This window comes from Oncorhynchus clarkii, chromosome 7 (genome assembly GCF_045791955.1).
Source record: "Oncorhynchus clarkii lewisi isolate Uvic-CL-2024 chromosome 7, UVic_Ocla_1.0, whole genome shotgun sequence".
Taxonomy (NCBI): domain Eukaryota; kingdom Metazoa; phylum Chordata; class Actinopteri; order Salmoniformes; family Salmonidae; genus Oncorhynchus; species Oncorhynchus clarkii.
Genome location: NC_092153.1, coordinates 37,865,029 through 37,889,067, shown reverse-complemented (window position 1 = coordinate 37,889,067; position 24,039 = coordinate 37,865,029). Strand labels below are relative to the sequence as shown.

Below are 24,039 nucleotides of genomic sequence, written 5' to 3'. Positions count from 1 at the left end.
CACACCTCAGCGGTTGAAGTCACTCCCTCCAGCCTTCCCACACCACTGAGTTGTGTGGCAATACCCTGACAATGCACAGTCTGGATTGTGTTAATTCTGACGTAGTGTGTCCAGTTATTACTATGAAATCGGAGCACCAGCCTGTTATTGGACAAAATTGGTCTTCTATGAAGACCTGACTTATGCGTTAGTTCAACAATAACCTGGTGATATAATTGGGGTTTATATGAAGGTATGAGTTCTTTACTCATCAATTTGAGCTCACTTCTTCAAGAGTAAGAAGACAACACAATTCCATTATACATCAATTATATACAAAGCAATCCAAATATTTACAAACATAATGAGAATGATCATGGAAAAGGGTAGGGAACAGGGTGAAAGATGCGAAGTAAAGACCTCGATATATCAGAATATTAAGATGTCATACTCAGTGAATGAGCAAAGTCTGTTGCTCAGGCCACATATAAAAGAACAAAGGGGAAGATGGCTGTGTAGCCTTTCTTGTTCTGAGTATCCTTGTGATTGTTTCTCTTCTTGTCTCCTCAGGATTGTGTTCCTGGTTGCTCTGTCTTTTGGCTAATTCATTGAGTTCCGGAGGCTGTGCTCTGACTGTCTTCTTCTTTCCTTGAAGAAGGTTAGCTTAGGCGTCCGCATGCATAGGTTCGGTTTGCTCCTATCAGAGCTTGGTTAGGTGGAGTGAATGTCTGTGCTCACATACTCCCTTAAAATACCTACACTTGGAAAACAAGAAGCAACAACATTACTGTTTTATAGTCTGAATTAATGTGTGAAATTCATATTTTACGTTTTGGCAGAGGTCTTAGTCGCACAATTTTACATCTAACTAATATGTTTGGTGCAGTATTTCTCAAGCGAAAAAATGCACATGAAAACTAGTTGTCTGTTGTTGAATGACAACAAACACTTAATTGAATAATCCCTACTGTTGACCAATCACTGACGAAAGGGTGCAACGGACTCGGCTACCGAACTTCGACTAGCCTCAAGACAACTTACAAAACATACAAAACAAACAAAAACATATAAAAACGTCACAAAATATAATATATACACAAACTTGCTTCTGTCACACAACTGATCTGTTTCACCTGTCTTTGTGCTTGTCTCCACCCCCCTAAAGGTGTCGCCCATCTTCACCATTATCCCCAGTGCATTTATACCTGTGTTCTCTGTTTGTCTGTTGCCAATTAGTTTTGTTTTGTCAAGCCTACCAGCGTTTTTTTCCGTGCTCCTGTCTTTCTCTAGTTCCTGTTTTTTAGTTCTCTTCGACCATTCTGCCTGCCCTGACCTTGAGCCTGCTTGCTGTTCTGTACCATGGCACACCACCCTGGATTACTGACCTCTGCCTGCCCTGACCGTGAGCCTGACTGCCGTTCTGTACCTTTCGGACTCTGCTCTGGATTACTGACCTCTGCCTGCCCTTGACCTGTCATTTGTCTGTCCCCCGTCATTGTAATAAACCTTTGTTACTTCGAAACTGTCTGCATCTGGGTCTTCTCCTGAGCCTTGACAGTTTCGACTGGGAAGCACACAGTAAGCTTAAGTGTGTGTCACGCTCGTCGTAATGATGAGACCAAGGCGCAGCGTGAGTAGAGTTCCACATAATTTTAATAAACCGAAACTCACTGTACAAAAACAACAAATAACCAAACGAAACGTGAAGCTACTGTTGTGCCCTCAGGCAACTAAATGTAGACAAAATCCCACACCAGAAAGTGGGAAAAAGGGCTGCCTAAATATGATCAGAGACAATGATAAACAGCTTTCTCTGATTGGGGACCATATCAGGCCAACATAGAAATTCACAACATAGAATGCCCACCCAAAATCACACCCTGACCTAACCAAATAGAGAAATAAAACGTCTCTCTAAGGTCAGGGCGTGACAGTGTGCTAGTGTTTAGGCAATAACTAGCTCTCTAAAGTCTTCTGCCTTTTTCTGGGACTAAGGGGGCTTTCATATCGAACTGGTTTGGAGTGGTTTTTCCAAACTCTGGTGCATTTACCACCTTAGTTCAGTTTGTTTGGAGTGGTGTGAAGAATATCTAAACAACGAGTCACTGTATGATTGGTTGTTTGACCAATGCTCGAGAATCATATCTTCATATCTTAGAAACATTCTGTGAGTAGAAGAACATTTATGAGTGCATCCGAGGAAGATTAGGGGCGATGGGTACCTTGGATATAGGCTAGTGATATAACCTATTCATGTTGCAGTTAGAAAAGGGAAAGGGAAATGGGGATACCTAGTCAGTTGAACAACTGAATGCCTGTGTCTTCCGCATTTAACCCAACCCCTCTGAATCAGAGACATGCCGGAGGCTGCCTTAATCGACATCCACGTCTTTGGCGCCCGGGGAACAGTGCCTTGCTCAGAGGCAGAATTACAGATTTTTACCTTTTCAGATCGGCTATTGCGCTGTTTCCTACCACTTGAAAGACCAAAGCAAAAGTAATATGAAGACTGGGACACACAAGTCTCAATTCCGGTACTGAATAGGTACTTTCTCCCTAAAATGTACTTTACCCCCTGGGTACTATTTCCCTAAAGATAATTTCCCTCCCTTGAGAAGTAGCTGAGCCCAGAGCGGGCAGAGAGGAGGATAAGAGAGCTCCAGGGATAGATAGAGAGCTTTTCTAGTCCAGGGAGGTCACATGGAATCTTCACCTACAGTGGGGCAAAATAATATTTAGTCAGCCACCAATTGTGCAAGTTCTCCCACTTAAAAAGATGAGAGAGGCCTGTAATTTTCATCATAGGTACACTTCAACTATGACAAACAATTTTTTTTTCTTCATTTTGTCTGTCATAGTTGAAGTGTACCTATGATGAAAATTACAGGCCTCTCTCATCTTTTTAAGTGGGAGAACTTGCACAATTGGTGACTGACTAAATACTTTTTTGCCCCACTGTAGGTGTGAAGTTTTTTTTTATTTATGACCCATTGTCTTGCAGGTAGAGAAAATCTTCATGGAGAAGACCTAAAGTTGGCTAAAGTCAATTCAACATGATGTTTTACATTATTCAACATATGACACGAAAACAACACATCGCTACATTTTAATCACCCCCTGTATTTTTTTGTCAGTCGTGGCAATACGGCGAAATATGATACTGTATACAACATGCAGTTGTTTTTCAGTAAACAGGGCAGACTGCCAGACACATACAGCATATGAAGTCTATATTATAATAGTCTACTGTTAATATGCCCAACTCAGCCCCTGTCACTAGTTCTCACTACAGTGACTGCTAATGTACAGTACAGTAAAAGCTTCATTGCTCCACCTGTTTGATACATCAGGATCTAGGATCTCCTCCAGCAGTTTGTCACGACTGGATGGCACTGCTGCTGTCTTGTCAGTACAGTTTTTCATAAATACACATGTGGGAAAAAACGTTTTCCTGACTGTTAAAAATCACTCTCAAATCCCGTACAAAAGATGAAAATGGCTTAAAAAGCCACTCTTAACTTTAAACTTCACTGCCTGTTTTAGTCATATCTCATCGTAGAAAGACAAGCACAGCAGGTGTTTGTACGTTTCGCATCATCAAATGTTGAATAGGAGCTTTTTCGACTTCACAGTGACATGTCTGTGAAAATGCTGTTCATGTCTGTGAAAATGTTTAGTAAGAAGATACTTAATGGTTGACAATTAGATAATAGTCATTCTGCAATTATTATCCATTTACAAACATTCCTATCTACAACAAACCACAATGTTAACCTACAATTACCATAGGCCTAAGAGGAGAATGCAAAGGTCACTGGTAATGTAACAAAGATAGGGGGGCATTGTGTCCAAGTTTTGTACTGATTAGTACTGTTTAGGAACACCCAGTGCACGGATAATGAGAAAAGTACCTCATAAAACTACGCTCACTATAAAAGCCTTCAAAGTAGTCTCTTAATTATTGTGATGACTTAGAGAGGCTGTGGCCGCCCCTCACTTTATTCCTCTGAGAGAGGGTGGTGGCAGGTTGCATGGTTGAGTGGTCTTCAGGGCCGAATGGACAGATGCCGGACTGAGGGACCCAGTGATTTGATCTGGGGATCAACTATCGCCTCCTGTCAGGGAGTGCCTCTCATCCCCCCGGGACAGCCCTGGGGGGCCACTTCCAACCTGTCACTGTGTCCTAGACACTATTGATGAGGGAGAGAGGGATGCTCGGGTTATCTGTTTATTTCATATGGATAAATGCTCTCTGTGTGACTTCATCAGTGTAATCAGTGTGTGATTTCATTAGCGAAACAAAACAAGCAAACAAGCAATCTAAAGAAAGAAAGGATATGTAACTCTGATCTGATTGCTGTGCTGGTTGCAGTTATGCCAGCATTGACTGTGAGTAATGACACTCAGAGGGGGGCTGAATGCACCAATTATTTTTCTGGTGCTCATTTTGGGGGTCTTGGGGGTGTGGTTCGATTTGGGTGTATTATGTTCCCCATATCGTACCGTGGCAGTTACTGTTGTTTGTCCTTCTGGAGTAGCAACAACATAGCCACTACCTCTTCGTCAAAGTAGTCCGATTGAATCTGAGATTCATCAAGGAATCTGTTATTAAGTTTGAAGTTTTCACTGAGGAGATCGCCGAGGAGCGCAGTTTTGCTAAGTCTTGCTAAGGTGTTTGGTGCAGTATTTCTCAAGTAAAAAAAAAAAAGCGCATATCTGGGAGTATTTCATAGCGAATCATGTTACAAAACAGGTCGTGGCAGCACAGACGATTCTCTCAAATGTTTTTTTTTCTATTGTTGCAGTTGGGATTCAAGTGCGTATCGTCTCAATTCTCAAGACTCGAGTGATCACTATCAAACACATCAACAAGTGGCCACTCCATAAAGGGTTTAGGGGCCAAGTGTTCTTTCAACAGAACATTGGCGACATGTTGTCTTCAGTAAACAAGCCTAAGGAGCTGCGCAATGGGGGCAGGTTTGTCTCACGGTCAGGTTCTGCTATACGATTGCATAGAGTTCAAACAGCATGGGCAAGTGGGCATGATTGTAATCCAAAACCAACGCTTGTGTAAATCGTGATGACCTCAGTTACATAAATCTTACACAACTCTGTTTTTGGAAAATACTGACTTCATGACCAATATTATCCTACTTGCACTTTTTAGCACATTTTTCCAGTGGAATAAATGTTTCTGACTAATATCAATGCCACATAGGCCATTTTTAACAAGATACGTTTTTTTTTGCATTCAGTTGCTCATTAAGAATGACTTCTGTTGAAACAGCCTGTAAACATTTTGACATTTTTTGGTCGGTTTGTCCAGGAACAATACAGTGGAACATTTGACTCTAAAAATAGTATTATTTCTGTGGCATAAGACAAAATGCTCCCCACATTAACACAAGGAGGTAAGATAATCACTTTGGTGAGATTGGAAACGAGCACGGCGGATTAGCAGTTTGCTTCAGCCTTCCTCTACAGGTTTCCAGCCCATTGAGCTCAGCAGGAATGCACTAATATTCAGCATACAGGGAAGTTTGGGGGGAAAAAACCCACTGATTATTATTTAATTCAGGTTTTGACAATATCGTGGACCCTCGGTCTCATATTCCGCTCAGCAAAATGATTGAATTAGTGATTTAAACAAGATGTATTTTTATGGTAGGGTATCAATGATCACTCTGTTTTTCTTTGACCACACACGCACACGCACACTGGGTGAGAACATTTGGACGTTCCTCTACATCTTTTATGTGTTGCATCATCATATGTTGCAGCACCCCATAGCAGCTGAGTCGCCACAAAATGATTACACAGATTGTCCAGGGAAATTTACTACTGGCAGCTGTGGAGCTATCCCCTCATAGCCTCTTTACTCATAGACATGCACACACAACCAGACACACATGTAAACACGCACACACACACACACACACACACACACACACACACACACACACACACACACACACACACACACACACACACACACACACACACACACACACACACACACACACACACACACACACACACACACACACACACACACACACACACACACACACTGCTGGCCAGTACATTCGGAATTGTCTCCAGATCTGTGGGAAAGCAGCGGCTGGATGCTGTTTCACCCTCATCTCTCCTGAGGAAGATTGTCTCTCCCCTAGTTCATTAAATCAGTTGAGAACAGTCAGGAAATGGGTTCGCCGTATCATTGGCTGAGTACGTTATGATACTTTGTGTGGTCTTTTGTAAGCTAACATTCTCTTTATAAGGACTTATGCACAGTTGATATGTTGGTTGTACAGGTGGGTTGCTCAAGCAGAAATGACCTTATGCAATTGCAATATTTCCAGCTACATTTCATAAATATGCTCATACAAAAACATTTTCAAAATATTGTGATCAACTTTTTCCCATCCACAAATATCTACACAACAGGAAACAAGCTTGTCAGAGCAGCTTGGGAGTGAGGTCATCATCAATGGACTCAACTCAGCATGGGGGCATCGCTTGTGACAAGCAAGAACAAAACATGACATTGTTTTCAGTCCCCCTCGCTAAGCCACATCAAATGACTCCATGGGTCTCAGAAGAACCCCAGGTGCCCCGGGACCCACATATCAGGCCAGTGGAGTGTGTAGGCACACGGTGGGAGAGCAGTGAGAAATGGCCCTTGAGGCATCGTAACAAACTAGTCCGTTGCATTGCATCAAAGCAAAGTGAACCATAGTGTTCCCAAAAGGTGTTTGGTTCTCCTGGTTAAGAGAAATTGTGTTTCATTGCTTTTGAGCACAACCTAGAAATTATTTATTGATTTCTCAAGCTGGCACATTACACACATACTGTATGTCAACACACATAATTGTGCATACAGTATGTATGCACACTATATTGTACTATTTTACTGTAATAGAAGGTATAGAGGTTAATAAACAGGCATGTATTTCCCAGCTCTGTTGTCTGTGTGAACAGAAAGCCACCTAGCTGGTATAGCAGCCCTCATGCAGTATTTAGAGTCAATGAATGTCCACTTGTTCTAAGGGGAGGGGGTGAAGCAGACAGTCATTTTGCAGTAATTCCAGTGCTATACTTACATACTATAAGACATTATGAGTCTGGGTTGGATGCTGTTACCTGGGGTTTGTGCTGCTTGCAGCTCTTTCCAAAGTGTGCTAGCACTTTATTTTACAGTATTTTCCTAGTATTCAATAGGAAATTGTGGTATCAAATGGCGCCTAGTTGCACTTGTTTTATTGAATTTATTGAAAAATGAGTAAATAGGTTAACTGTAATTACCATTCCACCATTTCATTTCTTAGTACCCTGAACAAAAATATAAATGGAACATGTAAAGTTCTGGTTTCATAAACTGAATAAATGATCCCAGAAATGTCCCATATGCACAAAAAGTGTATTTTTCTCAAATGTATTTCACAAATTTGTTTACATCCCTGTTAGTGAGCCTTTATCCTTTGTCAAGATAATCCATCCACCTGACAGGTGTAGTATATCAATAATCTGATTAAACAGCACGATCATTACACAGGTGTACCTTGTGCTGCGGACAGTTTTGTCACGCAACACAATGCCACAGATGTCTTAAGTTTTTAGGGAGCATGCAATTGGCATGCTAACTGCAGGAATATCCACCAGAGCTGTTGCCAGAGAATTGAATGTCAATTTCTCTACCATAAGCCACCTCCAACGTCGATTTAGAGACTTTGGCAGTACGTCCAACCTGCCTCACAACCGCAGACCATGTGTAACCACGGCAGCCCAGAACCTCCAAATCTGAGGGTGCTGAGGAGTATTTCTGTCTGTAATAAAGCCCTTTTGTTGGCAAAAACTCATTCTGATTGGCTGGCCAGGGGAAAGATGACAATTGTTTGGTCCAGTGACACTCATTTAGGCTGTTGGCGAGATACGGTACAGTGAAAAAGGACCTGAAAACCTCCATAGACACCTGCCAAAATCAGCATTTTGTTTTGTTTATTTGAAACTTGTTCTTGCTCGTCCCAAGCAATTCCCTCATGCAGAGTTTAGTCTATTGATGATGACCTCACTCCCAAGCTGCTCTGACAAGCTTGTTTCCTATTGTGTGAAACTGTGTACGCAACCAATACAATTTGATTTGATTTACCGTCAATAATTTTGATACACGAGTGATATTATCTGACAGAATTTTTTTTCTTCTAAATTTCTTCTAGATGTTAATGCCGATAGTAAATTATGACTTCCAAATTATGTTTGTACAGTCATAGTGTATACTTACACTGATATATATATATATGAAAATACGGTATTGACACACTTTTAAACTTATTGGACAGCATTGTTCTTCTGTACACATCATTGGACTGGTTCCATTTAAGTAAAAAGTCAATAACACTCAGTAGATTTAAGCATATGATTAAATCAGGGTTAGAGTTAGGTAATAAGGCAGCTCAGACAGGATAAACAGCTAAGTTGGATGTTCCAGTTGTTGTGGGCTTTTGGACACAGCTTTCCTCACGGGCTGTTAACCCTGTTCATTTTGTGCACTGAGTAAACGACGTGCCTAAATGTGTCTGACTGCACAATCCATTTCCCCAGCACACAGGCAAATCATGCATAATTGTGTGTGCGATGAACGTGCCTGACCCAAGAGGTGAAGGGAGGGGGGAGGGGAAGAACAAAGGGATTGAGAGAGGCGAGGGCGTGTGAAAACATGCCTGTGATAAAAGAAAAAATCATTATGCTGTCCAGTTTTAAAAATGCCAAGCTTATCATTTCTCATCGCTCCCTTTACATTTCACACATGCTGCTGAGGCAGAGCAAAGTGTCTTTAAATGGTACATAGGATGAGAGAGGGAGGAGGGGGGAGGGGCTGTTGTTGCGTCTGCTGCTACTGTCATTCTGCTGCTGCGCGCTTCAGCGGCAGGAGGCTCTGCTGAAGGGAGGAGTAGAAAACGGAGCCAGGGAGAACGAGAGAGAGAGAGAGGACAGGGAAAGAAAGGAGAGAAAAGAAGGGAGAGTCTGTCATGAGGACAGAGAGGGGGAAGGAGGAGAGGAAAATAATTATAATCTGTCTGAAAAAAGGACCAAAGATCCAAGAACTGTGTTGTGGTTGCCTTTTTCTGTTTTCTCTTGACAAGGACAAGGGGACCGAGAGGAATACTATTTTTTTCTCCTCGCTGATGCTTTTCTCAATGCTCTCATGCAGGAGGCATGCTCAGAAGTAGTGTGAAAGGAGGCAGAGAAGGAGATTTAAAGATGGAACGGGCGGAAAGTACCAAAACGTACGGCCAAGCAGAGGGCAAAGCTGTTGGCGTGGCAGCCAAGAGGGGCAAGTCGGGGATGCCCCAGAGTGCCCAGCGAGGGGAACTGAGGGTGTACCGTGCAGGTAGCTCTGAAGGGCGGCTGCCTGTGTCCTCCAACCTTCGCAAGCAGAGGTCCCTGACCAACCTGGCTGTGCTCACCGATGCAGAGAAGAAGATGCACCTCTACGAGCCCAAGTGGTGTGATGACATGGCCAAGCCTGGAGTGGGGCATCTCAAGACGGGCAAGCCCAAGCTGGCAGGAGGGGGTGGCAGTGGCGGAGGAGGTGGCGCGCCACTCTCACGCAACCTCTCCAAGTCAGAGCACTCTCTCTTCCAGGGCAAACCCAAACCCTTCAGCCCACTGGCGGCTCCTTCTGGCCTGGTCAGACCCGGTCAGAGCCGGATCCCTAGGGGTCCCTATGCAGAGGTGAAGCCCCTGAGTAAGGCCCCTGAGGATGGAAAATCTGATGATGAGATCCTCTCCAGCAAGGCCAAGGCTGTCAACAAGAAGCAAGTGGCGGGAGCTTCTGGGGAGGCAGGGGCCAAGGGCCAAGGGGATGGGAGCCAGTCCTTCCTCAAGGTGGATCCAGAGCTGGTAGTGACTGTCCTTGGTGACCTGGAGCAGCTTCTCTTCAGCCAGATGCTGGGTGAGTAAAACCAAGCGGAACCTTTTCCTGCCTGTCGAGCCTGTTGCTTTCCACAGCACAACAAATAGAAACGCCCCTCTCTCCTCACTGTCTCCTCTCGATGCCTCGCGCAGTCAGCACGCCCCCTTACTACAGCTGTCGCTAACACCTGCTTGCTGCTGCAGACTTCATTGTCCCTGAATGGAGCTAATCTGGCCCAGCATCGATTCAGAAAAAAAGCCTCTACGGTTTTTACACCGTCTCTCAGTGTTCACATTGCATGCATTTGAAACGCTTTCTCTTGAATGCCGCCCCAGCTTTTGCGTTTTGATTTAAAGTTGTTTCCACATTATTGTGAAGCAGGGGTTTGGATCACACGACGGGTGGTGGTGGACAATACCTCCATTGTTTGCAATGCATGTACGTTATTGTTTTGAACATCCTACTGGATACGCTGTCTCTGGCATGTGAAGCGTGATGTCATGATTGTGTGTGTAAGGTTGTTTCCTAGAGCACTAGGGCTGGGAATTGCCAGCAAATTGATACTTGGGAGTCAAAGTTTAGATATAATATCGTCCAAGTAATATTGCAATATATAACTGTGTTGATTTTTTCCCCCATCACTATCTAGCACTGGCTGTTCAATGGTATGAAAGAAAAAAAGAAAACCCAGGTCTAGCCAGTGACACGCTGATCTCTATTCCATCTCAGCTAGTCTGCTGTAGCGGGTCTACTAACCAGCTATGCCCTTAGTGATTGTGTAGCCCTCTGCATGCTCCATGCAGGGATATCGGTGAATAGTTCCAGTAAATAGGAGCTGGGAAATAAACCAAGCCATATTTAATCCATTTTCAGCCCACTGTGAGACACATATTTAGCCTCCTCCCAGCCCCATTCATCCGTGGCCATTGGCAGATGGTGCCCACACTGTCTGCTATGGGAAAGAAAATGGCCATGGCTGGGCCTCTCTCTCTCCCTCTCCCGTGGGTATCTCAGTAGAACGACAACCTCTTTGTTTACAACCAGGTGGATAGAGATGATATAATGTGTAGATATAATGGACTAAACACAGCACATTTTGAACAGGATATCTCTCTTTTTCACTTAATTTTTCAGTCAGGTTTTATACTGACCATTGATATAGGTTGATCCCTGGATTGCCTACCGTGCTTTTTTTTGGCCTCTGGCTATGAATGTCATCATCCCAGCTGAGTGCATTAGATTAGTGTGTTGGGTTAATTGGCTTTGACATTGATCAGAAACAACAGCACAGATTAGGACCAAGAACCAAATATCCCGCCCAAACCTTGTCTTTCTCTGACAGTCATACATGGCTGGCACATATCCCACTGTACTTCAGTTTGTGCATCAGCTGCTGAATCAGTGACCTCAATTTCAATTGTGTCCAACCCCTGCCCTATTAAATTGCCAATTTCAAGTCCCATACCCTCGCTATGGTTTCATAGAACGCTCATTTTGGGGGTATGTTTCTCTGCAGGCCCCTGAAAGGGTCAGCTCTTCTCTGGTCCACTCTAACAAAAAACATGTTGAGATGGCCGGTAATTGAAGATGGGACTGGATGGTTTGAGATTATTAGGCCACTACTTTGAATGTATCTGGCGATTGCTCCCAGGGGGTTCAAGGCTAATGACAGTGAGCTCTGCCCTGAATCATAGAGCCCAGAGACTGATTTAAACATAGCTCTGTCACAAATATTCTTTATGTTCTTTGGAATCTGTTCATTGATATACAATTTTTTGTATGAACAAGCCAATCAATGAGCGTTCCAGCTAGTCACATAGAGGTAACCGATATTTTGTTGACATACCTGCTAGCCAAGTTAAAGACATATTATGTTAATGGAAACATTTGTATGATCTCATTTTTTCTCTGTGCCTTATTAGTTTATATGGACGGGTGGTCGAACCCTCGTGTTCGTCAGGCTTAGAGACAAGTAAACATTGTCAGTCAACAATCCCATTCTGAACATTGACAGTCTGTTGTTTGTGTGTATGTGTGTTTACTAGTGATCGGGGGAAAATCGATACAATTACATATTGCAATATTATTTTGGGAAAATTTTATATAGATACTTTGACTCAATTTGTTTTAAAATATAAGAAAAAAAAGTACCTTTGCTATGTAGCGTTAGCTAGAGCTAGTCGGCTGTACCTCCAGCTAAAACTCTGGTATTTTTCATCCGATAGCTTGTTCTCCATATTATTTTTAAATAGTGAGCCAACATGTTTTCATCACTTTTATTTCCACGACTGATCAAATCGAATTTTCTCATGCTCTCGCTTGTCTCTCTGCAGCAGACATATGCTGAGCAGTATGTTTGGAACATCAAATCGAAATAAAATTGCAGTGTCAAATGGTATCGTAAGAATCACAATACATATAGTATTATATTGTGAGGTCCCGGGCAATTCCCAGCTCTGGTGTTTACATGATTGCAATTTAAAATATACATATTTCATCTTTATTTAACCAGGTAGGCTAGTTGAGAACAAGTTCTCATTTACAACTGCGACCTGGCCAAGATAAATCAAAGCTGTGCGACACAAACAAAAACACATGGAATAAACAAGCATACAGTCAATAACACAATAGAAAATAAGAAAGTCTATATACAGTGTGTGCAAATGGCATGAGGAGGTAAGGCAATAAATAGGCCATAGTAGCGAAGTAATTACAATTTAGCAAATTAACACTGGAGTGATAGATGTGCAGATGATGATGTGCAAGTAGAAATACTCATGTGCAAAAGAGCAGAAAAGTAAATAAAAACAATATGGGGATGAGGTAGGTACGGTGCCTTGCGAAAGTATTCGGCCCCCTTGAACTTTGCGACCTTTTGCCACATTTCAGGCTTCAAACATAAAGATATAAAACTGTATTTTTTTGTGAAGAATCAACAACAAGTGGGACACAATCATGAAGTGGAACGACATTTATTGGATATTTCAAACTTTTTTAACAAATCAAAAACTGAAAAATTGGGCGTGCAAAATTATTCAGCCCCTTTACTTTCAGTGCAGCAAACTCTCTCCAGAAGTTCAGTGAGGATCTCTGAATGATCCAATGTTGACCTAAATGACTAATGATGATAAATACAATCCACCTGTGTGTAATCAAGTCTCCGTATAAATGCACCTGCACTGTGATAGTCTCAGAGGTCCGTCAAAAGCGCAGAGAGCATCATGAAGAACAAGGAACACACCAGGCAGGTCCGAGATACTGTTGTGAAGAAGTTTAAAGCCGGATTTGGATACAAGATTTCCCAAGCTTTAAACATCCCAAGGAGCACTGTGCAAGCGATAATATTGAAATGGAAGGAGTATCAGACCACTGCAAATCTACCAAGACCTGGCCGTCCCTCTAAACTTTCAGCTCATACAGGAGAAGTGTTGTTTAAAGTTTGCCACAAGCCACCTGGGAGACACACCAAACATGTGGAAGAAGGTGCTCTGGTCAGATGAAACCAAAATTTAACTTTTTGGCAACAATGCAAAACGTTATGTTTGGCATAAAAGCAACACAGCTCATCACATTGAACACACCATCCCCACTGTCAAACATGGTGGTGGCAGCATCATGGTTTGGGCCTGCTTTTCTTCAGCAGGGACAGGGAAGATGGTTAAAATTGATGGGAAGATGGATGGAGCCAAATATAGGACCATTCTGGAAGAAAACCTGATGGAGTCTGCAAAAGACCTGAGACTGGGACGGAGATTTGTCTTCCAACAAGACAATGATCCAAAACATAAAGCAAAATCTACAATGGAATGGTTCAAAAATAAACATATCCAGGTGTTAGAATGGCCAAGTCAAAGTCCAGACCTGAATCCAATCGAGAATCTGTGGAAAGAACTGAAAACTGCTGTTCACAAATGCTCTCCATCCAACCTCACTGAGCTCGAGCTGTTTTGCAAGGAGGAATGGGAAAAAATGTCAGTCTCTCGATGTGCAAAACTGATAGAGACATACCCCAAGCGACTTACAGCTGTAATCGCAGCAAAAGGTGGCGCTACAAAGTATTAACTTAAGGGGGCTGAATAATTTTGCACGCCCAATTTTTCAGTTTTTGATTTGTTAAAAAAGTTTGAAATATCCAATAAATGTCGTTCCACTTCATGATTGTGTCCCACTTGTTGTTGATTCTTCACAAAAAAATACAGTTTCATATCTTTATGTTTGAAGCCTGAAATGTGGCAAAAGGTCGCAAAGTTCAAGGGGGCCGAATACTTTCGCAAGGCACTGTAGATTGGATGGGCTATTTACAGATGGCTATGTACAGCTACAGCGATCTGTTAGCTGCTCAGATAGCTGATGTTTAAAGTTAGTGAGGGAAATATAAGTGTCCAGCTTCAGCGATTCGTTCCAGTCATTAGCAGCAGAGAACTGGAAGGAAAGGCAGCCAAATGGGGTGTTGGCTTTTGGGATAACCAGTGAGATATACCTACTGGAGCGCGTGCTATGAGTGGGTGTTGTTATCATGACCAGTGATGAGGGGTGGTCATTTGACCCCGGACCCATAGCGGATGCGGGCAATGAGGCAGTGATCGCTGAGATCCTGATTGAAATCAGCAGAGGTGTATTTGTCAGGATAATGTCAGGGCAAGTTTGTCAGGAAAATATCTATTAGGGAGCCCAAGTTTATGGATTGTACCTGGTGGGTTCCTTGATAATTTGTGTGAGATTGACGGCATCTAGCTTAGATTGAAGGACTGCCGGGGTGTTAAGCATATCCCAGTATAGGTCACCTAACAGAACGAACTCTGAAGATGGATGGGGGGCAATCAATTCAAATATGGTGGCCAGGGCACAGCTGGGAGCTGAGGGGGCCTATAACAGGCGGCAACAGTGAGAGGCTTATTTCTGGAGAGATTATTTTTTTTTAAATTAGAAGCTCGAACTGTTTGGGCACAGACCTGGAAAGTATGACAGAACTTTGCAGGCTATCTCTGCAGTAGATTGCAACTCCTCCCCCTTTTGCAGTTCTATTTTGATGGAAAATGTTGTAGTTCGGGATGGAAATCTCAGAATTTTTGGTGGCCTTCCTAAGCCAGGATTCAGACACGGCAAGGACATCAGGGTTGTTGGAGTGTGCTAAAGTAGTGAGTAAAACAAATTTAGGGAGGAGGCTTCAGATGTTAACATGCATGAAACCAAGGCTTTTTCAGTTACAGAAGTCAACAAATGAGAGTGCCTGGGGACACGCAGGGCCTGGGTTAACATCCACATCACCCTAGGAACAGAGGAGGAGTAGGATGAGGGTATGGCTAAAGGCTATCAAAACAGGTCGTCTAGTGCGTTAGGGACAGAGAATAATAGGAGCAGATTTCTGGGCATGGTAGGGTAGGTTCAGGGTACAGTGGAGGTAAACCCAGGCATTGAGTGATGATAAGAGAGTTTGCATCTCTGGACACAGTTATGCTGGGTGAGGTTTACTGCATGTATGGGAGGTGGGACAAAGGAGGTATCTGAGGCATGTTTGAGTGGGACTAGGGGCTCCGCAGTAAACTAAAACAATGATAACTATCCTAAACAACAGTATACAAGGCATATTGACATTTGAGAGGGACATAAAGCGAGGCATTAAGCAATCACAAGTGTTGATTGGGAGTGCTAGCGAAGACAACAACGGTTAAGACAACAACAGCTAATCAGCTAAGACAACAACAACAGGTAAAATGGCGATGAATGGGCAGAGATGGTCAGTTAAGTACACACAAGAGTTCGAGGCTAGGGCCGACAGATAAACAAAAATAAACAAAACGGAGTCCTGTGATTAATTAACAGTCCAGCAGGCATCAGCTATGTAGCCAAGTGATCATAGGGTCCAGTGAACAGCAATAGATGAAACAGGCAAGCCGCTGGGTAGTCATTGCTATGCTAGCAAGCGGGAGACACAGCGTTCAAAGTTAGCTGGCCGGGGCTAATAGAAGCGTCTGCTCCGACGTCCGGCAAAGGCCAGTTGAGGGCACAACGGTTGGAGTTACATAGGCAGACCAGTCCTGGTGGAACGGCGGGGCTCCATGTCGACAAAAGGTCCTGGCCAGTTGGCGAAAGAGGTATTGTAGCTGTAGTAATTTTGTTTGCTAGCTGGGAGATGCGCATGGCTTGCAGCTAATTGGTGCTAGCTTCTGGACAGGGGCGTCAGCCACTATAGCAGCTAGCTAGCAGCAATGATCCGATGCAAAGGTCCAGAGCTTACGGCAAGAATCCGGTGGAGTGGTGGTGGATTCTAGTCGTGTTGGGGTGGAGTCCGGGAGGCATCAGCTGCCTGGCTCAGAGCTAGCTTCGGTGCTGGGCCACTCGGCTAGCTGTGATGATCAGAAGAAATGTTTCAGGGCTTACGGCAAGAGTCTGGCATTGTAGTGGAGAAAAAGAGTCCGATACTGGCAGGCTGGCAAGTATTATCCAGGCTAAAATCGGCTGGAGTCTGTGCAGAAGGTAAAGGCCGCTAGCAGTGGCTGACAATGACTAAATAGCTAGTTGCTAATTAGCTAGTTAGCTTCTGATGGCTAGCATCTGATGGAGGTTCTGGCTAAGGTCAAAAAAATAGCGGCTCCGTATCACATTGGGTGAGGCTGGTTGCCAGGAGGTATATTTAATTTAAAAATAGGAAAGAGAAAAATACTAAATGTACACGCGAGAAACGACAAACCACGTCTGCACTGCACCATCTTAGAATCTGTGTGGTTGCGTAGGAACAATTGGTTAAGGAGGAACCACTAGAGGCAGTTTCGGAAATGTTCTTAATTCACATCCTCCTAGATTTATTAAGGAAAAGAGATTTTAAGTGTCACATTATTTTAAAACGAGGAACTCTCAATTAAAACATCTGCTTAATTAATGATTTATTATTATACATAATAATCCCTGATGAGACAACATTGCAATGATTGAACAGCTTTGTTTTATGAATGCAAATATTGCCAGAAAAACAGGCAGAACTTCAGACAGTATAAGGAATCATATGAGTCATGACTCGCCTCCCCACTGCCCATGAGAGCAAATATTAACACACACATACACACACACACCAGACTACTTCTCTTTGTGGAACTGGGAATAAAAATCAACAGGCTCTGCAAACTCTGCAAATGTACAATAAAGGGAAACTTGACCAAAATGTCAACAAATAAATGTGCGCGTTTGCAGGAGTAATTTTCATTTGACGAACAGTAGGCCTGACAGACAGCCCATTTAGGCGGTAGTTAGCTAATTGTCTGTGAGTACCAAGGCTCAACCCACGGCCACCTGACAATGTAGCTCTGTTTAGCTTTCAGTTGGCAGTATTTGAGAAGTGAATAATCCATTTGTTAACTAATTGTCACTTCACCAATTGCTTTCAAAAGAGAAACTGACAATATATACAGTAGGATTACCTGTTATCTTTTCTCCTGGACTTTACTATCGGTGAAAAGTGTGAAACGTTATTTCAAAAGGATGGGGGTATCGTCGGAAATCGTAGACATGGGACTAAAAGGTTTTGACCCGCGTGTTAATAAAAATGTAAATACCAATGGGGATGAAACGCATTTACATGGCAACTACATGACAAGACAGAATGAAAAACGGTCTACCTATGTACACTTCGTGGAATAGAAAAAAATGGTTGATGTTTGATTAGATAATGTAAACAAAGTCACCACTCAGAAAAGAAAGCATGAAAAATTCACATATTTAAATTAATCGCCAAATATCTGTATTCCCTTGATTTTCTGTCTCATACAATTGTTTATGTGCCATAATACAGTCTGTATTTTTGTTTTATTCAAAAATGGTTATCTTACTCCATTATGCAGCGGTTACATTGATCAGAACTGTATTTTATAACGGAACATGCTTTTGTGCCAGTCTTTCTTTGAGAAAATGTTTCTTCCCTACGGCATGGTATCGTACAATAGCTATTCTTATAGACGGGTTGGTTGTTTAGCAACAAAACTGACCCTTGTGCAACTATGGGGCCAAACAGACGGGTTGGCTTCGAACATTGTTGACATGTTAACTATATTTCGTCTCCAATTTTTATGAAAAACATAAATAACACACGGACTTGTGCCCCATTGAAGCATTCCCCGAGTGGTGCAGCGGTCTAAGGCACTGCATCTCAGTGCAAGAGGTGGCACTACAGTCCCTGGTTAAAATCCATTCTTAGTCACATCTGGCCGTGATTGGGAGTCCCATAAGGCGGTACACAATTGTCCGGGGTAGGCCATCATTATAAATAAGAATTTGTTCTTAACTGACTTGCCGAGTTAAAATAAAATTGTTTTTGTGATTATCTCAGCTAACCCATCTATTGGACAGATACACATATTCATATACTTCTGCATTCATAGTCTGCATAATGCAGCCGTAACCCACTTTTAATTTGATTTATTGCTCACAACAGCATTAATGAAAAGACTGTTTTTATTCCTCAATATAGAGGCTCTATTTGTGGGACACATCTTATGACTTCATTCTGATTCGGTGGTACAGTTGTCCTCTGGATGTCATAATAGACTTATTTATGAAGTCAGTTTGTGTAATGCGACCTCTATCTACTGCCAGAACAACACAGTCCAACCCTCTCACCATAAGACAGAGCTGGAGATTTGGTTCACCCAATACATAGCCTCTATTGTACAGTATAGTGCAGCTGTAATGGACGAGAATGCGGAGGGAACCTCAATAGCAATCGGCAATTGTCTATATTCAACTATATTGTAAAATGGCCATACAGTGTAATGGGGGGTGGAGAAGGAGTGCACGTTAACACAACTAAGGGAGATGGAATTTGACTCGTTCTCAATGGCAGATTGAATATGAGTGCGTATTCCTTCAATAGCCATGTCCACGAGGAGAGTAGGGCAGGGTAGTAAAGCATAGCTCTGGGTTACTACGACGACGACAAGATAACTAGCAGATGAGGCGGATGCAGCATACAAGTCTTTCTGCAGTAATTAGATGTGAACTGTGCAAGTCCACCATGACTGTGAAAATAGGCTGCATACACTGCCATAGAGTAGCAGGCAAATACTGTAGGTACAGTGCCTTCAGAAAGTATTCAAACCCTTTGACTTTTTCTATATTTTGTTGTGTTACAGCCTGAATGTAAAATATTTTAAATTTAGATTTTTTTTTTGTCACTGGCGAACAAACAATAGCCCATGATGTCGAAGTGGAATTATGTTTTTCCAAAGTTTTCCAAATTAATTAAAAATGAAAAGCTGAAATGTCTTGAGTCAACAAGTATTCAACCCCTTTGTTATGGCAAGCCTAAATAAGTTCAGCAGTAAAAATGTGCTTAACAAGTCACATAATAAGTTGCATGGACTCACTCTGTGTTTAACACGATTTTTGAACGACTACCTCATCTCTGTATCCCCACACATACAATTATCTGTAAGGTCCCTCAGTCAAGCGTTGAATTTCAAAGACAGATTCAACCACAAAGACCAGGGAGGTTTCAAGAAGGGCAGCTGTTGGTAGATGGGTAAAAATAAAGAAAAGCAGACATTGTATATCCCTTTGAGCATGTTAAAGTGTTTAATTACCCTTTGGATGGTGTATCAATACATCTAGTCACTACAAAGATACAGGCATCCTTCCTAACTCAGTTGCTGGAGAGGAAGGAAATCGCTCAGGGATTTCACCATGATGCCAATGGTGACTTTCAAACAGTTACAGAGTTTAATGGCTGTTATAAGAGAAAACTGAGGATGGATCAACAACATTGTGGTTAATCCACAATACTAACCTAATTAATGGAGTGAAAAGAAGAAAGCCTGCACAGAATAAAGCTATTTCAAAACATGCATCATGTTTGCAAAAAATATGTGGGAAAGCAATTTACTTTTTGTCCTGAGTACAAAGTGTTATGTTTGGGGCAAATCCAATACAACACATGACTGAGTACCACGCTCCATATTTTCAAGCGTAGTGGTGGCTGCATCATGTTATGGGTATGCTTGTAATCATTAAGGACTGGGGAGTTTTTCAGGATAAAAAAAATTAACGGAATAGAGCTAAGCACAGGCAAGATCCTAGAGGAAAACCTGTTTCAGTCTGCTTTCCACCAGACACTAGGATATTAATTCACCTTCATTCAACAGGACAATAACCTAAAACACAAGGCCAAATCTACACTGGAGCTTACCAAGAAGACAGTGAAGTGGATGAGTTATTGAAAATCTATGGCAAGACGCAAAAAATGGTTGTTTAGCAATGATCAACCAATGTGACAGAGCTTGAAGAATGTTGAAAATAATAATGGACAAATGTTGCACAATCCAGGTGTGGAAAGTGCTTAGAGACTTACCAGGTAACTCACAGCTGTAATTGCTGCCAAAAGGCGATTCTACAAAGTATTGACTCAGGGGTGTGAATACTTATGTAAATTAGATATTTCTGTATTTCATTGTCAATACATTTCAAAAAATTTCTAAAAACATGTTTTCATTTTGTCATTATGGGGCATTGTGTGCAGATCGTTGAGATAAATCAATGTAATCCATTTTGAATTCAGGCTGTAACACAACAAAATGTGGAATAAGTCAAGGGGTATGAATACTTTCTGAAGGCACTGTATGTAGGGTGAAATGGGTGAGGCAAACTCATCTGGAATCACTGGTCATGCTGCTCCAGTAGGAGAATATCTTACATTCTCTCCCCCATGCTACTGGATATAACTAACAATAGAAAACTATGCATGTCCACACAGATTAAATAGATGAAAGGGATTTTCTTGCTGTAGGATTTCTCGACCTTTGCACTCATTCGTGTTTGGGAGAAGGCACCATTATGTTGTGAGATTGGACCCTACCATTTGGTTATCACCTATCCTTTGGGCTGTTTGTACAGTTGAAGTGGGGTGTTTTAGTGTGGGAGACAGTCCTTTCACTGCCATTCTATCGTCTTCTCAGTGAAAAGACTAATCTATTGACTGGACCTTAAAGGAACAAACAGGGATTCCAGACTGCCAAATCAGTCTCGATTAACTAATCTATACAAGTTTACCCTGTCTGTCAGACCTAAGAGGTAGGTAGCCTAGTGGTTAGAGTGTTGGACTAGTAAATGGAAGGCTGCAAAATCAAATCCCTGAGCTGACAAGGTAAAAAGCTGTCGTTCTGCCCCTGAGCAAGGCAGTTAACCCACTGTTCCTAGGCCCTCATTGAAAATATGAATTTGTTCTTTAACTGACTGGCCTAGTTAAATAAAGGTAAAGAAAAAAGAGAGCTGAACAGATACAGACATGTCAGTTATTTCTGCCCCCCAAAAACGTATAATTTAAACATTTTCTGAGATTGAAAGTGTTCATAATGTCCATGGTCTTTCCATTGAGATCTGCTTAAGCATTCTGTCTGTCTGCGAGTGAGGAGGATTCCTGTTCGAACTACAGCACGTCGTCTCTCTTCTCAGTGCAGGGCACCAGGGACCTGCCAATCATTTTACCATGTAGACCTATTTCCTCAGCAGCACATGTGGTGCGGCGCCTGCATGCATGTCTGTTATGAGCTCTGCTGGCTGGCTCAGCTTTCGTTTTTTTGGTCTATATCTTTGTAGTGGTGGTTGCCACTACAAAGATAAGGATGTTTCCCATGTAGCTGTATCCTGGAGACCGCATCCTTACGGTAGTTCCACACCAGTGGTGCTCTGAGGTTGTGAAGTGGTTGATGACACGCATACATTTTATGGTTAGTAAGATATTCATTCAAATGGCACCGTATGGAAATTGACCGATACATTTCGATGTTGCCTTCTTACTGACCGGTGATATCAGAACTATAAATAGGTTTCTCAAAGGTAGCCAGATTTCTCTTTGAGATCATATTCACCGTTGTTAGAAACATATGTTTGATAGATTGGTGTAGATCCAATATACTGTATCAGCGGGCGTTATCTAGGATTAAGCTATACATGACTCTCCCTGTTCAGTCAAACTAAAGGAGCCTTGTTAAAGGGTGTGTCTGCTGTGGTGGTAGGCTAAATATGAAGGAATGGTGCATGGCTCAGCTAGCCTGGGTGCCAGTATGTTTCTCCTTTGTTACCAAGTCCTTGTGGAATTGTCATGCTATACATGTTTGGCTTGTCAATGACAATGGATTGGGCAAAAACACAAATAGATCTGGGACAAGGCACTGGTTCAGCTTTTGAATGAGATTGAGTTTGAGCTGATGTAAGAAGATTATGATATGAGTTCAAGTGTAAACTGTTTGAAATACTGTGAGCAGCAGAGGTCCTTATTTTCAATCTAGTGACGCTGAAAGGACAAGAGAGTGTAATTACACAAATTTAAAGCCGCTGAACGAGCACATACTTTTAGCTTACAATAGCACTTCTCAGAACATTAACATTACAGCCATGTTTCTATATCCACATTTTCATGATAGTGAAAGAGGTACGAAAGGCCATACATTTTTATTTAAGGCTGTTCGCTAATTTACAGCCTCTCCACGTGTCTTATTCCCTTGAATTGCCTCACAGCGAATAACTAATGAGTATGGCCCATTATTTGAGATGGGTTTCCTCTGCTATGATTGACTCTTAGCCAACACCTTCAGTTAATGCAGTGGATGATAATTTCTTTTCACCTCTTATGGGCTATTGCCTGTAGCTATTGTGCTGTATAGTGGAAAACAGCATTCCTGTTTTCCCACATCTCTCTTCTTCACCATCATGGTCACACAGAAATCCATTCATTCATTTTCACAAATGAGACAGATAGCGTGGCTTCGTGTTATTGATTTAGGATAGGGTGGTCATGTCTTGTCCGCTGTCCGTGTAGGACTCACATCATCCATCATGACATTTCCCTTTGTTTTGCTATGATTTACTATGGATTATTGTGAGAGTGTGTGTGTGTGTATACAGTAGTATGTGCAGGGGTAGAGGGGGGTGACTGAATGTATGTGCGATGTTGTGATTGTGTTATGCTATAATTGCATAAATGTGCGTAGGAACACGCACGCACATCAAGGAGAATGCATGTCTTCCCTATTGGGAGGCTATGGAGTTTGAAGTTTCGATAGAATGTCAGAAGCATCCCCCTGGTGGCCACTCACAGTCCCAGTCACTGTCATCAGTGTTTTACATCTAGGACTGTACCACGTCAAGATCCAAAACAGGGGTGTTTCCACAGTTAGATCTGTACTATGTCAGGATCCTGTAGGAGGGTTAGAGCAGCGTTGCCATGGTGAGGGAGCCCAGGGAGTCACATTTGTCTTCCTAACAATGTGAACGCAGCATGGATGCTTCTCACCAGCAAAACACCTGTCACTACACAATACCCGTCCACAGTCACAACAGTGTGTTCACACTGGAACTTTCATATTTATTTGCAGAGAGGAAAATCTTTGGGATATCTCAAGGGAATAAGACGCAACCGTCTGACAGTGATACATGGAATATGTGATTGCATTGTGTGTCTGACCACAGTGACTGATGTGATGTCCCCACAGACCCAGAGTCTCAGAGGAAACGCACGGTGCAGAACGTCCTTGACCTCAGACAGAACCTGGAAGATACCATGTCCAGTCTACGGGGAGCCCAGCTCAGCCATGGGTGAGTCCATTACCGTACATTGAGTTTATAGATTATGGTAGGCAATACTGGGGTGCTTCTGATGCCACGTACTGGTGTGAACGGGGCACAACGTTAAAGGGCTTTCTCGAAACCAAGAGTATCCTTTTACTTCCGTATTTGTCTTTCTTTTAAAGTTCCATCTGCGCAAACATTACTTGCTGCCCACACCTTACCTGTCAACTGTATGTTGTTTCATTGGTTCAGCAAGATGCTGTTCGTGTAGACATAGAAGAAAGCTATGGATTTGTTTGAGAAATGTAGTATACTCAGACACACTCACGAAACACAGTGGACAGATCGATAGAGTACACCCAATCATGTTTACACAACTGCCCTCCAATATGTCTTCTTGGCAACTTGCCACCTGTTAAACATATCCTGTCAATCCCTCTGAAGCAGACTGTTTCTGTTTCATGACCATTACATTCCGGGAAACCCTTTGTCGAGTATTTCGTTTCGGACGGCCTCTATCACGATGAGACACGGACAATAACAGGAAGCACCAGAGACTAACTCCACGAAATATTGAAGAACCTGGGCAGAAA

The 24,039-nt window shown here is 42.5% G+C and overlaps 1 protein-coding gene across 2 annotated transcripts in view; it reads left to right on the top strand.

Annotated features, from left to right (window-relative positions):
- Positions 1–24,039, top strand: part of LOC139413252 (neuron navigator 1-like) — a 132,537-nt gene that overhangs the window by 39,503 nt on the left and 68,995 nt on the right. The window contains exons 4-5 of one of the 2 annotated variants that reach the window (XM_071160400.1): positions 9,191–9,934; positions 23,371–23,473. In XM_071160400.1, coding sequence (XP_071016501.1) covers positions 9,191–9,934; positions 23,371–23,473 — 847 coding nt within the window. Of the gene's footprint in view, positions 1–8,928; positions 9,935–23,370; positions 23,474–24,039 lie in introns of those variants that run through there. The other variant, XM_071160401.1, reaches the window with a different exon arrangement.